General features: G+C 37.5%; 1 protein-coding gene across 4 annotated transcripts in view; it reads right to left on the bottom strand.

Annotated features, from left to right (window-relative positions):
• Window positions 1–18,768, bottom strand: part of ccser1 (coiled-coil serine-rich protein 1) — a 78,037-nt gene that overhangs the window by 31,606 nt on the left and 27,663 nt on the right. For 3 of the 4 annotated variants that reach the window (XM_052564134.1, XM_052564135.1, XM_052564136.1), the window contains 4 exons: window positions 13,793–13,934; window positions 10,982–11,059; window positions 5,667–5,750; window positions 1,366–1,443 (listed from right to left, as the gene is read on the bottom strand). In XM_052564134.1, coding sequence (XP_052420094.1) covers window positions 1,366–1,443; window positions 5,667–5,750; window positions 10,982–11,059; window positions 13,793–13,934 — 382 coding nt within the window. Of the gene's footprint in view, window positions 1–1,365; window positions 1,444–4,841; window positions 5,536–5,666; window positions 5,751–10,981; window positions 11,060–13,792; window positions 13,935–18,768 lie in introns of those variants that run through there. The other variant, XM_052564137.1, reaches the window with a different exon arrangement.

The raw sequence follows: 18,768 nt of genomic DNA, 5'->3' as shown, positions 1-18,768 counted from the left end.
CTTCGAAATAGCTGACCCACTTGTAGACACACTTTCAGATATTCGCGTGTCCTCAATGCAGTAACCCATATAGCGGTGTAGTCTACATAGGGCAGGGTGGAAATGCAGAACTCATCTCTGGCTGAGCGGAGGGGAAAGAATGATGGTGTGCATCCTGTTCAGAAAGCCTGAGGGTCTCGTGCTCGTGCATGTGCAGTTTCTCTCCACGCTCATCCACTCGCGGCACATCTGAGGGAGACAGGAAGAAGATTCTCCCACATCCTCCCACGCAACCATTTCCACGCTGGCTGTTTTTGGCACCGCAGCAAAAAACACACCGGCTGACTGCGAAAAATGCCGCTTATCTAATGCCACAGCTCCATAATGAGCACTCTTTCTAATATTTCTGATTTTTTACAGCACTTTTCATCCACGCCGAGGTCTGATGGAGAAGCGAGGCATTAGCGCTGCGATAGCCGTGGAATGGATTGTCAAGCAATTTGAAAAAGCCATCCGAATTCACATCACATACGCATATTAGCAGCAATACAAAGCACAAAGTCTGCAGAGATGTTAAATGCCAGAGGGAAAATGGACCATGTCTCCACGGGAGTCCAACTGAAAGCTATTTTAGTGTAAAGGGACTAAAGGCACACTGCGAGGGCATGGGATATATGACAGAAATCTGTAAAGAAAATCTCCATCCTTCTTCTTAACCATCAGTTAGAGATGCTCATCACAAATGCTGAAAATCCACAAACAGATTTATAACTAGAAGGACGTCTCTCAAAAAATTTGCAAATAGCTTTTAATCAAACTTTCAAACATCATTTGGTCTTCATTTGAGTAAGTGTTGCAAAAGAAAGAGTAGAAGATGTAAGGGCTGGGTTTATCTCTGATGCTTTATTATCTGTTTTATTCATCTCTGTTAATGAGTCATTTCAAGTTTGAAGCACTTGGACATAGTTTGCCGACTCACTGCAATATAACATCATCATTTGTTGTGTGTGAGCCATTACAAAGCCACCTGTGAGAACCAGAAAGCACCTAGCTTATGACCAAAACTCATAATAAAACGAATCCAAAGGAGGATGGGAATTATTGAACGGGTGGGAGGAAAGGAGGACAGACAAACTATCGAAAGGGCAGCGGACAAAAGGGTTAGCAAAAGTATTTGCTGAGATCAGAAAGCACAATTTCGCTATGTAGATTCCTTCTCAAATTGAAAATCAACTTTCAGTGCCCTTTACCATTAAAAGTCAGTGAAATAAAAAAGACATACGTGGGGCCCTGTATTCAATTAGAAAAAGCAGACACAGCTCAATGACCTCAGAACATTAGCAGCGTCGTCAAGAGCCTTCGTACAGTGCTTTAATGGGTACTCACCTCTGAGAGTAAGAAATCTGTCTGAGTGCTTTTGTCAGCTTTTTGGCAAAGAGACTTCAGAGCGTTGCGGGTGGATCCCTGTTAAAAAGACGTATGCATCAGAAAAGGGAGGCATAGCATTATCACAAGTTTTATGACAAAACAGTTTTCTGGAATATTTGATTCTGTCTTCTCAAGGAACACAACACAAGGAACATTTAAAACTGTAACAAGAGAATACACTGATCATTTATTTCTAAACATGACTTAAGGCCTAATTAAAAAATGATAAATATTTATAATAATGAATTATTACATTTCTAAAAAGATGCGTTTATTAGTCAATTTGAAAAACAAATATTGGTTTTATTTTTAAATGACACTCCTAGTCCTCCATAAAACTGTAGATGTGGATGAAACACACACACACACACACACACACACAGTACTAATATAGGGTCTTGATAATGACCCTCTGATTGTACATTCATATCAGCGATATGATCAGAAAAAATGTCTTGACTAGGAATATCAAGCAGCCTTAATACCCCTCTCGAAAGCAGCAGAAAGGCAGACTAATAAAACAAGAAATATGGTGCAGCAAAATTTAGGGCAGCCATACTTCATTAATGACATTCAATAAAGACAGTAAAAATTGACAAAGACGAGCCTAGCCAGCAGGGTGCCAGTTTCACCAGTGAGTATTATTTTACGAGCTTTTGCCATGATTTATTAAGCCACTGTGGCCGCAGGTTCTTTTCCCACTAAAAATAGAGAGGAAGTCTCTGGGCGAAAGAATCTGCGAAGCGATGATGTCAATGACCAACTCTATGTTGATTCCAATGTCGTCAGCAGGATGCCACGTTATGCATTCGTGTTTACATGTGTTCAGTATGCATGCTTTTCTGGAGATATAACAACCACTGCAGTTCTCAGGTCGAAACCCACATCACACAGAGTTTGAGTCATTGGGCTCTTACGGAGCAGAGAAACTGCAGTGAGCACTGTGGTATTTACCAACAGACTGTTTTCTCTGAGAAAAAGACTGAGGCCTTCAGAGACGTGCTTAACACTCTCGGGAGCACATTTCTGAATTCAGTTCTCGAAGAGAAGACAGATAAGGACAACATCGATTCAAACCTCTACAGACTGAGCGAAAGTCAGACTTGCAATCTTTCCATTGAACACCCAGACAGCGATCAGCAAGTTTGGAGAACGTTTAAACTGGTAATGCAGTGCTGCTGTTGCTGAAGAATAAAAGCACATTTATTCACACAATCTCATGCTGCACCAAAGCGTCCAGAAGTCATTAGTTTTCATTGAGAGCTGGCGATTTCTAGAGCTTGAATGTTGACTACAAATGGGAGTCATCGTAAGGATTGACAGGTTTTAGGAGAGACTTTGGTACATGGAGTATGCCGTTATGATACTTTGAATGGTGAGTGGTGCTTTTAGAAATGTTGAAAAAAAATCTCATACTGTAAAGTGCATTTTTGGGTGAATCGTATCCACTAATTCCCCTTGTCCAATCAGAAGACACTAAATGTTAAAAATCTGCAGCACCAAAGCATCCTGACGTCATTAGATTTCAATGAGAGTTTGCAAAGCTCGACTTTTTTGCAATGCGGTGACTACTACTGGGAGCCAGTAAAACTGCGGGCAGGGTTTAAGAAGGCCTTTGGGACACAGAATATAGCATATGTTCTATAAAATTCTGTTATGATACTTTTAAGTTGATACCTTTTTAAAGTTTGAAATCATCAGTCACAATTAAATGTAAACACATGAAAAAGACGACACTGAAAATCTAATATGGATAAGTAAATTACACCGTTTACATTTTGGGGGGAAGCTTAGCCACACTTACTTTTTGTCCAGTCAGACACTATATGTCTATATATATATATAGAAATAGCATGGACCACAAAACTAATCAAAAGGGTAACATTTTAAAAACTGATATTTATAGATAATTTGAAAGTAGGGCTGCAACAACTAATCAATAAAATCGATTATTATCGATAATGAAAATCATCGACAACAATTCGAATTATCGATTAGTCGGGTCTGCTCACAGTGGACGTACAACTGCAGCATTTTTGCATTAAGGCCTGCTCTGACAGTCTACGGTAAGTTTGAAATCTTTACTATAAGAGCGCTGGCAGGCGCTGGCAGGCGCGTTAACATGTGGTAAAGTGTGACGTCACAACATCGTGTAATTGTCGGAATATAAATACCAGATGTTTTTACAGGAAAAAGAAATTACAGTAACAGGAGACTGACTGTTATCAAAGTGCAAGCGAGGCGTGTTTCTGCAGACTGAGATTTTATTTGTCTTTATTATCTTTATTGGTTTCATTTTTACATTTACATTACATTTAGTCATTTAGCAGGCGCTTTTATAATATAATTATTATTAATAATAATAATTTTCAATCTAGAGATTTAAACTATATTCACTATATAGCCTACAGTGATTAACAAATTTATTTAAGCCAATGTATGTAAGGTTTTTAACCAGTTTTGTAATTTGTAATTATTGGTAATTACCAAAATAATTTTTTGGCTTTCTCTATTGGTTAGACCTTCAATATGCATAAGCTTTGTAGTAACAGTAGTAAGCTATTTTTAATGCAATAATATATAATTATTGCTGTTATCTGTAAAAGAAAGGCAGAAAAAAAACTGTCAAGTGCTTTATAGTGTTTTTTTATTCAGAGACCCAATTAGTCAAAAAGTACATGAACAGCGCCAGCAAGCATGTGATCTGTTATCAGAGGAAAAGGAGGCCTTTTTGTTATCATGTGAATCAATACTATTTAGTTGTTTCAGTTTGTTATTTGTCTAAAAGTTATAATGACATTTTTGGAAACATTTTACGGATTACTAAAATATTTTTTAACAGCATTGCATGTTTTCATAGCATTCAATTGGCACATTTGTTTTAAGGACATTTGGCAGAATGTGGAATAGTGTGTTTTTTCAGTAAAATTAAATAAAGAAAATATGGGGTTAAATCTGATTAATCGATTAAGCGAAAAAATGATCGACAAACTAATCGATTATCAAAATAATCGTTAGTTGCAGCCCTATCTGAAAGCTGAATAAATAAGCTTCAAATTGATGTATGGTTTGTTGATGTATATTTGGCTGAGATGCAACTATTTAAAATACCACCCTGGTATAAAAAAATAAATAAACAAAAAGACTGCAAAAACTGCCTTTAAAGTTGTCCAAATTAAGTCCTTAGCAATGCATATTACGAATCAAAAATAAAGTTGTGATATATTTATGGTAGGAAATTTACAAAATATCTTAAATGGAACATGATCTTTAGTTAATATCTAAATGATTTTGGGCACAAAAGTCGATAAAAAAAAATAGATAATTCTGACCTATACAATGTGCTGTTGGCTATTGCTAAAAATATATCTGTGCGACTTATTAATGGTTTTGTGGTCCAGGGTCACATATGTAAAAGATTTGCACCAACAAAGCTTCCAGAAGTTGTTCATTTTTAATGCGAGTCGGCAATTAATCAAGTTCTGAGATGCATGGACTACCACTGGGAGTCATCAAAATTTAGGCCTTTGGAACATGGAATACAACATATGACTCTTTTGAACGTTATAAGACTCATGACTATTATGATACATTTATGATGCTTTCACCACCTTTTTAAAAGAGTCCGTGACAATTCAGTGTAAATAATTGAAAAAAAAGTAAAGTAAAATTACACAAATTACACATTTTTGGGTGAAACTTAACCAATCATTCCTCTCATCCAATCATAAGACACTAAATGTCATGAATTGTATGAAACATCATGTGCTTTGTTTGTCCTTTTGCTTTTACAGCCTCTTTACTGCCCTCTATTGTTTTTATTCGTCCTACCCCCTCCTCCTCGCGCGATCTCATCCCATCCCTCTTTTCAAGACCACTACTCTATAAATCTGAGATGGACCTGTCATATTTCTCCTTCAATCGTCTCTGTCCTAGCTGCCGGGACTGGGAACATTATGTGTCTCACAGTGCATGTAAAGCACACGACGAGCTGTTTACTGCACGTTAAGTGAGTCTATCAAACATCGTCCCAGTTCAAAGGAAACTGCCGAGCGCCATCTCCATAACTTCCTAACAAGAGCCTTGGGAGAGGGAAAGGACATGAAACCAACAGGATGTTAACTCCAACTGTCAAATAAATGCATGAAATTAGGGTCTCCCAAAGACAATGGAGCAAAGGAGCCTGTTTCTGCGATCGAAAGGTGGTTATGAAACTTGCTGTTATGAAATGTTACATTGAACTCATCGAGTTTTCTCACCAACTCAGCCTGAAGTCGTACAATGAGCTCGTCTTTCTCCTTCAGCTGCTGCTGCAGGAACTGGTTCTCTTCCCTCACAGGATCCTGCACATAAAGCATACACAAACACGGTAAAGAAAAAAAAAAAAAAAAAGTCAGTCTGCGTTATTCAAGCCATCGCCCCCAGTTTGAATCTGCAGCCTCGTGTGTGGGCGTAAAACTGCCGTGATTGAGAGGTGGAGGTGTGCTTTCTGTGCCGTGGTTTCACTCTCCTCCATAAACTTCACCTGAACTAGCAGGCACTTTCCCACGACCTTGTGCTGTCAGCATCCATTATTGTGAGGCTGGGGGAGGGGAGGGAGGGACTGAAGCTTCAAGGGCAGCAGAGGAGGACCGAAAGGCCCAGAAGCAGAAAACAGCCTCCACGAACGACCGAAAAGAACCTCCGGCCCCAAAAACGGCATCTCTCCTCTAAAAGAAGTGCCCGGTGGAGATTAGACAGCACTGGCATGAGGTAGCCGGACACAATATGCATGCGTTAGGAGCCCTTCATGAGAGATCAGGGAAAGGGATTATGAGCTTCAATGTCACGTACTTGGAGACATCGCTGTTCAAAGCTCTCTAGCTTTGGCTCGAATGCGCTCCTTTTGTTGACATTACATAAACATCTCAAGGGAGCTGTTGTCAATCTTTGATGCTTCTCTCTAAAGGAAGCTAATTTCTGCCTGGGGATGATGATGAAATACGCAGCGACTTAACTTGAATCGTACAGTACCTACACTTTTTTTATGAACCGCTACAACCCCATCAGCAAGGCTCAAGTAGCTCTTCATCGCTACCAAACTGAAATGTGTTCCTTTGAACTCAAATACTGGATTTCATTTACCTGTATAATAATGGCAATTAATTATCATTAATATGATTACGATACCATTAAAGTGGCCATTATTACAATGAGTCACTTTTGACCTAAAAGCAATCATTACTGTGAGAGAAAAACACTAAATTGGTACCATTCAAAGATTTCAAATCACTATGAAAATATTTTTTCTGTTTTGTTTGTCAAGGATGAATTAAATAGATTTTCAATTTCATGAATATCATCTTTAAAAATGAGTTAAGAAAGAAGATTTTTTTTGAGAATTGCACTTACAAACATTTTTTTTTAAACATGGCAGTAATTGCTTTAGATTCTCTAAAGAAATCAATGAAATCGACTCAAAGGCTGTCTTTTTGCGCTGCCTGCAGAGGATCGTAATAACTATAATAAAAATAAATTTCAATGCAACAAGCTTGACAGGAATTCAGCACTTTTTTTAAAATGTGTCAAACATTTCCAAATCAAAATTCTTCAAGTTTTGCCTTTAGCACAATCTTAAGAAAAAAGTTAAGAATGTGCTTGGGAAAACATATTTCCTTAACTTTACTCCCAAATTATAAGTTGTAATAATTATTAATGAAATTTATTCCTGAAGGGATAGTTCACCCAAAAATTACAATTCACCCTCAAGTTGTTCCAAACCTGTATATATATTTTTTTTTCTAAAAACTGAGCACAAAATATATATTTTTTAGAAGCTAAACAGCTGATGGTAGCCACTGACTTCCACAGGTTTGTGGCTACTGTCAACTGCTTTTGTGACCAACATTCCTCAAAACATTGTTTTTTCTGTACCCAGCAGCCCTTCTGTCCTTTCATTCAGCTGTCATTTGTATGTGAACGATCACTTCAGGAATGTTTTGTGAATCTAGCCTCAGGTCTTCAAAGGCTCTTCCAGAACTTTAGTATTTTAACAGTCAGAGATTCAGGTGAGGTTTCATACCATTATTTCTTCCAGCAGAACTTTTCTAACTGTGTATTATTATATCTTTATATCTGTTGCCCAATCTACTTTTTTCTTCTTATTTGCCAGTTTCATATTTTTTTTCTTTGAAACTCTGCCTAAAGGCTAGTAGCATCTAAGAGTCTTGTATTCACTGTTCCAACTGAAGCTGGTGTTTGGTGTGCACTGTTCAATGAAGCATCCAGCTGAGCACCAGAGAGGGGTTTGTTTTCCAAACTAGAGACTCTGATGTACTTGTATTGTTCTTGTTGTGAAGGGCCATTCACTTCTGTCTTTGTTCTGGTTAGATGCAGTCTGTTTTCTTCTTTTTAGACAGCAGTACATGAAAAGGTGTTCATCTAAATTTCGAGCGATATGTATTTTTGCTTGGGCATTTTAAAACCAACATTTGACTTGCAGGAGTCTACTTTTGAGATAGTGTACACTTATAAGATACTGTGCAATTTCCACACTTCATTAAGCAGCGCAAACATTTGCAACAGTGTCTCAAATACCAAAATGTACTTTAGACTGCTTTTTTTAAGATTAAATGCTGCATTGGCTGAACAGAAGCATTAGTTTCTTTCAGCAACACAAAAATGTCTTTATGATGCCAAACATTTGAACTGCACTGTATGAATAAACACTTCCAAATCAAAAGTTTAGGGTCGATTAGATTTTTTAATGTTTTTGAGCTCACCCAGTTTAGGTTTATCAAAAAAAAAAAATACTGTGTAATATTTAAATACCTGTTATCTACTTGTTTAATATTAAATAAACATTATTTAAATAAAACTTACTAATACACAATGTTGTAGCGTGCATAAAGTATTTAAAAAAATAATTATTCATAATTAAAAGGGTCATGTCCTGAGCGATGTATGCAGAAAACAGGCGGATGTAACCTCCTCCAAATCCCTGCCCGTGGGGAATATTTAATTATATCTTAATTATAGAGGTTTAACAAGAGGCACTTTATCTGTGCAGTGCCATGGAGGACCTCTAGAGAGGCATTTGGTCACAGTTGCATACACACACACGGATACACAACACACAGGACAGAGAGCTGGGTCTCTAGCCCGTGCCGTAAAGCTGCATTTGAGTGGCTGCTCCATCTGTCTGTCCTAGATTCAATACTTGAGGCAAGAACAGGACGAAGGACCTAATAAATGAGAAAGTCCTCCTATCACAGAGCCCTGATCATAAAAGGCAACATTTAACATTGCAGCAGTCGATGCAGGCAAAGAAATAATGCTTTGTCACCAAGAATGCGGTGAGCATTCTGTTTATCAGTCTTAATTAAATGCCGCAAATATCTTAGTGGTGAGTCTGGGCGATATATATCGAATATTCGCTCTGCTAAAGACCACAATCATTAGGTTAGTAATGCAATCCCTTCCTGAGACAGAGATATTTCAAAAGTAGTCTTACTTAAACTTCAGTGAATGGCAGAGCTATGTTAGAGCTCCTACTCTACATTGAATTCATTTCTGTAAATCAATTCAATTCAAATAAAATGCTTTAGTAAACTATACAGTATATTGTAGGTAAATATTAGTGTTTATTTCTACAGTATATACTGTACAATATTGTTGTCCATCTGACAAAACATTTTCCAGGGGATGCTGGAAACTTGAATTGTTCTGAATAAATAGATTATTAAATATCATTGTTTCTCAATTTAATTTACAGGGGAAATGCCTTAATTATGTTCAATCAGTATTATTATTATTATTTTGTATTTTACCTTACTCTGAATCTCATTGGCTACCATGGCTGTGTGGTTAAAAATATAATTCCACCAGATGAAAAAAATAAATCAAGATATTTCAAGGTAATATACACACACTAACGTTTTAAGGTTTGTGGTCAGTAAGAAGGAAATCTATACTTTTATTCAGCCACGAGTCATTAAATTAATCTGAAAAAAATATTAAGCAGAAGTGATTTCAACATTAATAATAAAAGGAAATGATTGTCGAGCTTTGAAATCTCTGAAATATGATATCAACAGCATATATGAATGATTTCTGAAAGATCATGACACTGAAGACTTGAGTAATGGCTGCATGAAAATTAAGCTTCACCATCATAGCAATAAATTATATTTTAAAATCTTTTAAAATAGATAAGACTTATTTTAAATGGTAATACTTTTTCACAATATTACCATTTGTACTGCCTAAGTTCAAGTAAAAGGAGCATCAGTGAGATTTCTTTAAAAAAAAAAAAAATAATAATAATAATAATAATATTCTTATTGACCCCAAATTTTGGAATGGTAGTGTATGCCATTATATATTATCGTCATCAAAAGGCTAAATAAAAGGAGAAAAAAACACAAAGGATATATTTTTTGCCATATCACTCAGCCCTACCTTGCAGTTTCATTACCAAGAATGGTACAAGATTAGAGAAGTGCAGAGTATTTCACTGATGTACTTTGAAGGTAGGCATAAAAGGGAGTAAATGTGATAGATGTCCTCAGTTATTCCTGTATAAGAAGGTTTGTGATGTTATAAACTTCAAACAGGACACCCTCAGAGTGGGGGGCACAACTACACCCGCTTAACGAGGCGTTATTAATGCGCAGTTGAAAGGGACACCAGGACGAATGACTGTGGAACCCCAGTCCTTGCTCATCTCCCAGGGTGCAGAGCAAGAGGCTCCATTATTCCCCTAAACGACACCATGCTCTCACCGCAGGAGAATGCTTTCCGCAGGCTCTAGTTATTAAGAAGGTGGGGATAACAAATGTTTGGTGAGAGAAGTTTTCTGTTAAAAGTAGGACGTGAAGTGACACGGTTCCTTCTCAGGTGGGTTCTAGGGCTTTTTATTTATTTTTTTTGGTGGAATGAATCAGGACAAGTCCCACCCCTCTCCTGTCAGTTGCACACAATGTCAGAATGCATGGGATCCTATTCTAAGCATCTCCCTCTCCCACTGCGTGGCGCTAGGCTACGGATGAGCTGCAATGTCACGTGATCCGCTGCCGCAACCGTCGCTTCTGTTAGCACTCCATGTAGGTCAGTAAGGAGGACAGAGAAAGACGCAGACCTCGTTTCCACTTTGCAGCATTTTTGAGCCGAAAAAATAAAAATGAAAAAAGTCCTGATGAAAAAACGAAATCCTCTTCTACCAAGCAAAAGCTCCTCATACTAAATTATAAACCTATCCCGATGACGGTCCAAGCGAGATTAGGGCACATAACCAAATAATCTCATCAAGATAGTGGGAAAATGTCATTGATGGTGGAGAAACTCTATCAGAGAGAGAAGCCTAAATGAAGAGAGCAGAGTGAGTTTAGGAGTGGCACAATGGAGTTAGAAAATTAACTACATACTTTTTGATCTAAAGGCTTTGAAATCTTCAGGGAGGGGGAAAAAAAATGAAAGCAAGCTTTTTAAATCAAAGTGTGACCCGACAATGATACCTTAGCAGCAAAGAAAGTGTTCATCCACGATATTAATAGAAAAGAAACACATTTTGACAACACTGAATGTGGACTATTACCTTAAAGGGGAGGGATTTCTCACTGCAGGGGCTTATGGGTAGAGAGTGCAGGCTGCTGGCAGGACTGATCTCAGAACTCTGAAAGGCAAAAGATCAGACACCTCAATATTTAATGAGCATATGAAAAGAAAATAACGGTTAAAAAAAGACTGTAAATAATATTCTGCTCATCTCGCTCTGAAATAATTGCCTCTGTGGTTACTGTGCTCGGCAGTATTATAAAGTTTGTTTTTAAGTATCTAACCACACACAGCCAAAGACGACAAGTACATCTTCACCAAAAGCCTTCAAAATATAATTTGTCTCACCAACTTAAAAACATGTATTTAGAAAGTAATATTAAATCAAGCTCAATAAATGCTTCAAAAGAAAGGCACAAATTAAGCAACACTCTTATTACTCTAAAACTCAGTAACGAAACACCCTGGGAAATTAGCTCATGTTGTACATATTATGTAATTATACCATCCAAACAGGGGAGCAGACAGCCCTGTCCTCTCTCGGCTGTAGCCTCAAACACTTCTCTCCTTCATCATTCTACTGCTGCCTCTCCCCCATATTAATGTGAGGAAGAGATCTGCAGACGCAGTGACACTGTCAGAGATGCAGAACAGCAGCGAACAGACTATATATTGAGTGATAATATATTGTCAGACACTTTTGTAAAAAAAAAAAAAAAAAATCATAACAATAAAACCTGCACTGCTAAAGAGGATGGTAAAATGCATTAGCAACAATACACTACTAACGCATTTCAACCAGGCCTGTACCAGTTCTCTGTGACGTGCATCTGCATATAAACTTTCTTTTTTTTAAGCAGCATTAAAAATAATACAAAACTATTAATAATACAAAAACTTAAAGCAATAAAATAAAATGACAAACACAAAACAAAACTTAAATTAAATTAAAAAATAAAAAAATAAATAAAAATAATAATAATAAAATATAAACAAATAAAATAAATAAAATAAAATAAAATAAAAATCTCTGAGGATCTCTGAGGCAATGCTTGTGGGTGTGTGAGGAGGGGCCCAAGACATTCAGTTATTCCACCGGCAGCAAAGCAGGAGGAGAAAAAAAAAAAAAAAAATACCGGGAAAATGAGATGACTATAATCAAGTAGTTTCAACAGGTCTATAAATTTCAAACAAGGTACAATATCACAACCATTACAATGTCATTTTGGTAAATGGTTCACAGCAAACATGAATGAATTTCAAGCAGCATTTCAGACGCCATAATTATTAAAGGATTCAAGACTGATCCAGCATGTGCCGCTTTGATTAATGTGTTCTCTATGCCTGCATTTTAAGTACAAGGACAGGACAAGAAAACTGTAATGAAAAGTGCAAACATATTGAGGTAATCAAAGACGGCATGAAAGCAAAAGCAAGACAAACGTTTTTCTAATGCAGATTCTTCCCAGTGCATTCAAAGTTATCAGAACGGTTATATAGGCACATGGCTACATCTGAACTGTTTTAGCAGGTGGGAAATGCAATAGTTATGTAAATGAAACAGGCACGACAAAAAATTAAAAAATGAACAAAAAGCCAGTTTAATCCACAAAGGATGCTGTGCCAGGTTCTGAATGCCAAAAGGCAATACAGTACATAATGTTCAAAGGTATAAGAGCTATTCAATTCAAGCCTAGGTAACATTTAAAAAAACCACTATGTCTGAGAGGTTAGACGCTCTTGATTCAGGCTCTGAAACCAGTCTATAGTTTTCCTGTTATAGTAACTAAGTGTGAGCAGACAATCGATGCCCCTTTCACATATTTACTACTTAACACTTGGCTACATCAAAACCCCTCTGAACATTTTGAACCAGCCTTCTCACTACCCTGCCCTAAATTAGTCTGCAACGAGGTATCAAAAAAAAAAAAAAACAACTTAGGACACACGAAGAATTAAAGAACAGGCTGTGCATAAGATCCCTGGTCAAGCAAATAAAGGCCAGCGCCGAATTGCACAAGTCATTGTGATTCTTGTTACACTGTAGTTTACAAATGCTGAAGGAAGATGGCTAATTTACATATTAATGAGAAGAGTCAGTAAAAAGGCCAAAGAACCTCATCTTCAATATTCATGTTCCTCTGTTCTCCGGACCTTCACTGAGGAAAGCGATTGTTATTGTGAAGGAATGTAAAACAGTTCATGCAGCTTCTATAAATGTGTTCTGGTCAATAAATCAAGTTGGGTTAGCATTATTAGTTGTAAGGGGTAAAACCAATATATATATATATTTTTTTTATTAATATTAGTATTACTGTAGTGACATAAATAAAATCCCACATTACTACCACAACAGATGCTGCATTAACGTTCTGAAAAAGTAGGAATGCAACATTAAAGTTCTATACAATTTTGTTTCAATAAGTTACAATTAAATATTTTAAAAATAAATTCAGGCAACATGTAAAATTTAAATTCATTTCGAGATTTGCTTAAAATGATACTTAAGAGCGTCTTATTATTAGTGTTTTTTTTTTTTTTTATAAAAAAAAAATTCAATTGGAGTGAACCAAAATGTAACAACAGTTTAATATATACAAAAATATAAAGTACATCAGATACTTTAGTTTTTTCTTGTTTTCATTTTATGTCACATTAAGTATAGTTTTGTTCTCTAACCAAGGACTACTGACTGAATGTGTCTCTTCTGAGTGAGAGATTCTCTCGGTGTTTGCCCTGAACGATGAGGCATGAAACTGGCAGGGCACGGAGAGCTCTTCTACCTGTTCTAATGCGCCCGTGATGAAGGCCATAGCAGCTTCATGAATCAACTGTCAGGGTGGAACATTACCTCCTGCAGGGTCCTGCGTAGCCGCAGCAGAAGAGTCTTTACCGCTGTGCAGTCCTGCTGCATCAGCCTGAACGGCAGTGCTTCCAATCCGGGCAAAGGTTCATCATCACGAGACAGACAGAGGGACATCGGCCGCTGCTCCCTGCAAGGATCAAAACAAAACAATTCCTGTGAGCAGATTTGAGGTCACCATACCAGAAATTTCACAGAAAGTGGATTTTCAACATACTGTAAACTGGCAAGAAAAATGTGCATTCAATGCAATTTAACAGTATTTAATGCAATCAATTTCTCCACTGATTGTGATTTAAACTAGAATGAAATGTAAATAACCTCATTTTTGTCTATTGTTAGCATTGTGCAGATATCTGCGCAAATGAACAGATTGATCATTCATGCAGAGAATGTAATCAAATTAAACTTGATTAGAAGCACTTCTTGAAAACGACAAAGGGTCAGAGTGGAGAAAAGGCCCTTGAGAGACACTCGAGAGGAACGGTCATACCCTCTTCATCAGGCTTTTCATTGGGTCCAAGTGGATACTAATCTATACATAAACTCAGACAATTAGACAGCTAGGAGGTTACAAAACATCACTTTTTTCAGTCTACTGAGATACTGACTGAATGACACAGGATCAGTATCAGGGGAATTATATGAAGGGGGAAAAACGTCTATTCTATAAGGATGACGTACACAAGATCAAGACTTAACACCCAAAGGTAAGGCAATATCTTTTTCGAGACAAAATCTATTCTGTTCTTCATTTTTGAAAGAACAAAAGCTCTACGTATATCAATGGCGTATATCAAAGATATCTTCAAAGGAAGCACAGGGTATTTGGACCGATAGAAATCTCTTATTGAGAGTTCCACAAAAAACATGAAGAGAGAGACCTCTTGCTCATTACGGATCTGATTCTGCTCAACAGAAAGATCACATCGGAACTCCAGCTCCAGGGTTTCAGATCGAATTTGATTCAAGGTGCTTCAGATATAATTAAGGTTTTTGGTTGTTGTTGTTTTTTTTTTTAAGTACACGATAACAGAAGATCAAAAGGATCCTCAGAGCTTTGATTCGAATTAAACCTAGATTCCTGGGAATCCCTCCAACGAGAGAGTCACAGAGTCCGTAAACATAGTCATTCTTTCAAACAAACGTCTGACACTTTTGTTGTCGTTTTTCATTACCACACGATTTATTTCAGCGCTTTTTTGGTTGAGTGTCCTTGGAGCTGCAAGAAGAAAGCGAAATTTCTCTTTGCTACTCCATGGCAGGTTACAAGCTTTCCATCTCACACTTGTCAATTAAAATCACCCTCTGAAACATCCTCTCTGAAAATGGGAATATGTTTTCTTGTTTCTCAATGCATAGCATCGACCGGTAAAAACATACTATCCGCCCTGAAGGATATAACAATTGTTTCCGTTTTGCGAATTTATAAAAGATTTCATAAACAGCATGGGTTGCTAAACGCCTGAGAAAGCATAGACAGAATCCTGACTTATTCATGATCCTCGCGCTGAGACACGGCATAGGAGAAGGCGTTCTTATTCAACATACTCATTAAAATATTAGAGCCTGTATAACTCAGTGTCTGCACAGAAAGCCAGCAGCAAAACCACGGTTCATTCTTTGTTTTTGCCTGCGAGAAGCGACTACGGCACCTAACAGATTCCTCTAATATTGTATTTTACTGTGACACAGAGTCAACTGATGTATTTGTCAAAGCATGGCATGGAAAATCGATCATTGCACGCATGAATTCTAAAAGCAGAAGTATGGAACCACAATGTTTATTACTTAAAAAGGAAATCAGAGTGAGCACTACAGATGTGATTGTGTATTGTGCCTTAACAATTCTAGATTTCCTTTAGGTCTGACACCTGAGGTGTTTAACATTGTTCTGTAATGTGAAAAAAAAAAAAAAGATCTTCCAATTTTATATGAATATGCAAGGCAGGAGTATATCTGCCATAGTAAGTGTTAGGATTTCTTCCATTCAACCATTTATGAGTGGACCTTCATGTTAATTTATAATAATAAAGCCTATGTAGCCTCTAAAATGCTGCCTACATATGCAGCTTGGAACAAAGCCTGTATATTATTTATGATATCATATGATCCATTTAAATTTAGTTGGAGCGATGCTGTTATTAATCAGGTCTTGGGACACAATTTGCTCCTAGACGCACCTAAAAGCTGCTGACCTCAGGGTGTTTTCATTATGCTTCAGTTGCAGCTTTGTCTCAACATTTACACTTACAGTAACACCTACATATTTCACTTTAATCATTCAGTCACCTGCATCACCCCACTACATTATATCCATTATCACCTCACTTCTGGCCATAATCTGATTATGCCGATGTAAACACTGTCATCAAGTCTGATATTTTATGCATAGGACCTCTGCTAAGCAGGTTGACAACCCCCCTCTGCTTGAGCTCTCATTTAGAGGCTGGATGTTATTTAAAGTTGTAGAGGGGCAGAGCACTGGAGTTCTGTACTGGCATCTGTCAGATGTAAAAGACTCCCTCAGGTGGGTCGGTGTTCTGGGTTACACCTATTTGCACCGTTTTCTCATTAGCATCCTCATTAGCATTAGGCGAGCCTGGCCCTTTGTTCTTTTAATCACATTTTAACTTTGCACTAGAGGAGCAAAGTCCCGCCTATGTTCATATTTGCAAAGATGTGTTTGGAAACCAGTAATCGGAATGCTCGGCTTCCAGAAGCAGTGTTGAGATCAGAGAAATGCTCACAGTCCTTGCTAGTATCGTAATTATTGCAAGGGGAGAGATCCAAAAACTTGTGCCCTTTTTCTGCTGGCAAACAAGAAACAGAGATGGATTGCAGTAAACATCGAGAGAGTCCACAAGATGCAGTCATCTTTGATTGTGAGCATGAGAGAGATATGGGGGGAATAAAAAAAGAGTGAAAAGTGGTATCAAATGAATTTAAATGTTCTTCCCTACCAGTCACAGACAAAATTTTCACACTAGGTGTGGGCGGTACGACCAAAATCTTTTATCACAGTATGAGTCATTTTATATCATGGTAACAGTATCATTCACAATATAGTTCTTTTTCCTAGAAATATCCCAAAATTCTCATATACTACCTTTGATTTGTGGGTCAGTAAGATTTATTTTATGTTTTTGAAAGAAGTCTTACACCAAGGCAATATATTTTTTTAAACCATTCCCAATATTATTATTATTATTTTTTTTACTTCTTCATAACAAAAATAATAAGTAAAAATATTGTGTTCCCTATATTTGCATAAGCCCTTAAAAAAAACTCACATTGTTTGACTACTAACATTCCCAGACCTTTCTTCCTGCCATTGGCCATTTTGTTTATCCAAGCAAGACATTTTGACAAACACAACAGACTGCAACAAATTGGTCAAGTCCTATGAACGCAAGGCTTTCTGGCAGCAATACTAGAAGTCAACCGTTTTCACACCGCCATCACCCATCACCCTCAAACTTCAATTTTTGAGCTTTGACTCATTTTTATTACGACGACTAGCTCCAGGCCAGGATCAGCAACCTCGACGATGACATCATCTCTGTTTGTTTGTTTATTCTGAACTTTTCAACCCCAAACATCTGAAAAGCTAAAATGTGTTGATTCTGCTCATTACGTGGCGTCCCTTGTGGCTTAATTGTGGCTTATTTATTTCTAGCAGGGAATTAAGCGATGATGTCAGAGCGGACGGTAGTAGTTGCAGGCGGTTTGTTGACATTAAAGCAATGTTTCTAGTTGATCAAATATTCATGCCTTTAGAAAAGTCATTTGTTGAAAGTCTTACATGAAAAAATGGACAAATTCAATGGGAATTTAACATACAATTGTTTCTCTCGTCAAAAATATTAACACCTCAAGCATTTAAGAGACTTCCGCTTTCTAGAAGGTAACGATTCTTAGAGTAAAGGAATATAACTACACACTCAACATGTCATTAAAATCCTTCTGCCATTTATGACTAAGAACCATTTGTGTTTCCATGTTTCCTGGCTAGTGGATGCACATCAGGCGAAGAGGCGGCCGCCTCACAAAGACAGTGTCCAATCAGTGATGTCACAAGCTTCCTTGCTATGTGTGACAACAATGGATTCTGCCACTGACTCGGTCAGACCCCCAGGAGACTTTCCCTCAGCCAGATCGCTCACACACACACACACACACACACACACACACACACACACAGACTGTGGAGAAATCAACATGACGCCACAACTGAGAGTGTGATCAAACGTTGGGAATAATCACACCCCCAACCCCATGCTTCAGAGTTTCAAAAACCACATCTGACTGGATCTCAGTAATTAGTTAAGCTGAAACTAAAAGTCTAGCGCTCCTTTAGTCCCACCCGAGTTTCCTTGAAAGTCTCCTCTCGCTCCCTTTCTTTGAAGCACCTTGACAGACTTGGTTAAGGAGACTGGGGAAAGTAGCACAAGGCCAGACACGCTGCCTTCTGTTGTGGAGGACCACAGCTTGCGGAGAGCTGAGGAGTCTGCCCCCTGCTGAAGCAAACCTGCTCCTGAAGGACACGAGGAAGAGCGAGATAACCCAGCTGGTCGTGAGCTTTGCTTCTCAGCATTTCACTGCTTTTTCTGTCTCTGGGCTAAAGGTGCACGCAGTAAGTTGTTTACATGTTGTAAGCTCTTCATCATGGTGCACTTTTAAGTTTGTGCTTTATAAAACACCTTGAGCCCCGTAAGACATAATGCAAACATGATTATTAATATTTATTTTAACATCAATACCAAAACTACTTTATAAAACATTATTGCTGGAATTGTTATTATTATTTACAGTCATCATTACTGACATGACATTTTACTATTAATATTTTAGTAGTAGTTTTGTGTTATTTAATATTAATATCATCATTAATAATGACAATAATCATGTTTACTTTATTTAGATTGTTTTCCAGAGCTTCAGTGATTCTATAGAGTGTGCAT

Source organism: Carassius gibelio, chromosome B8 (assembly GCF_023724105.1).
Source record: "Carassius gibelio isolate Cgi1373 ecotype wild population from Czech Republic chromosome B8, carGib1.2-hapl.c, whole genome shotgun sequence".
Lineage (NCBI taxonomy): Eukaryota > Metazoa > Chordata > Actinopteri > Cypriniformes > Cyprinidae > Carassius > Carassius gibelio.
Note: the sequence above shows the minus strand (reverse complement) of the source record. Positions and strands in the feature narration are given on the sequence as shown.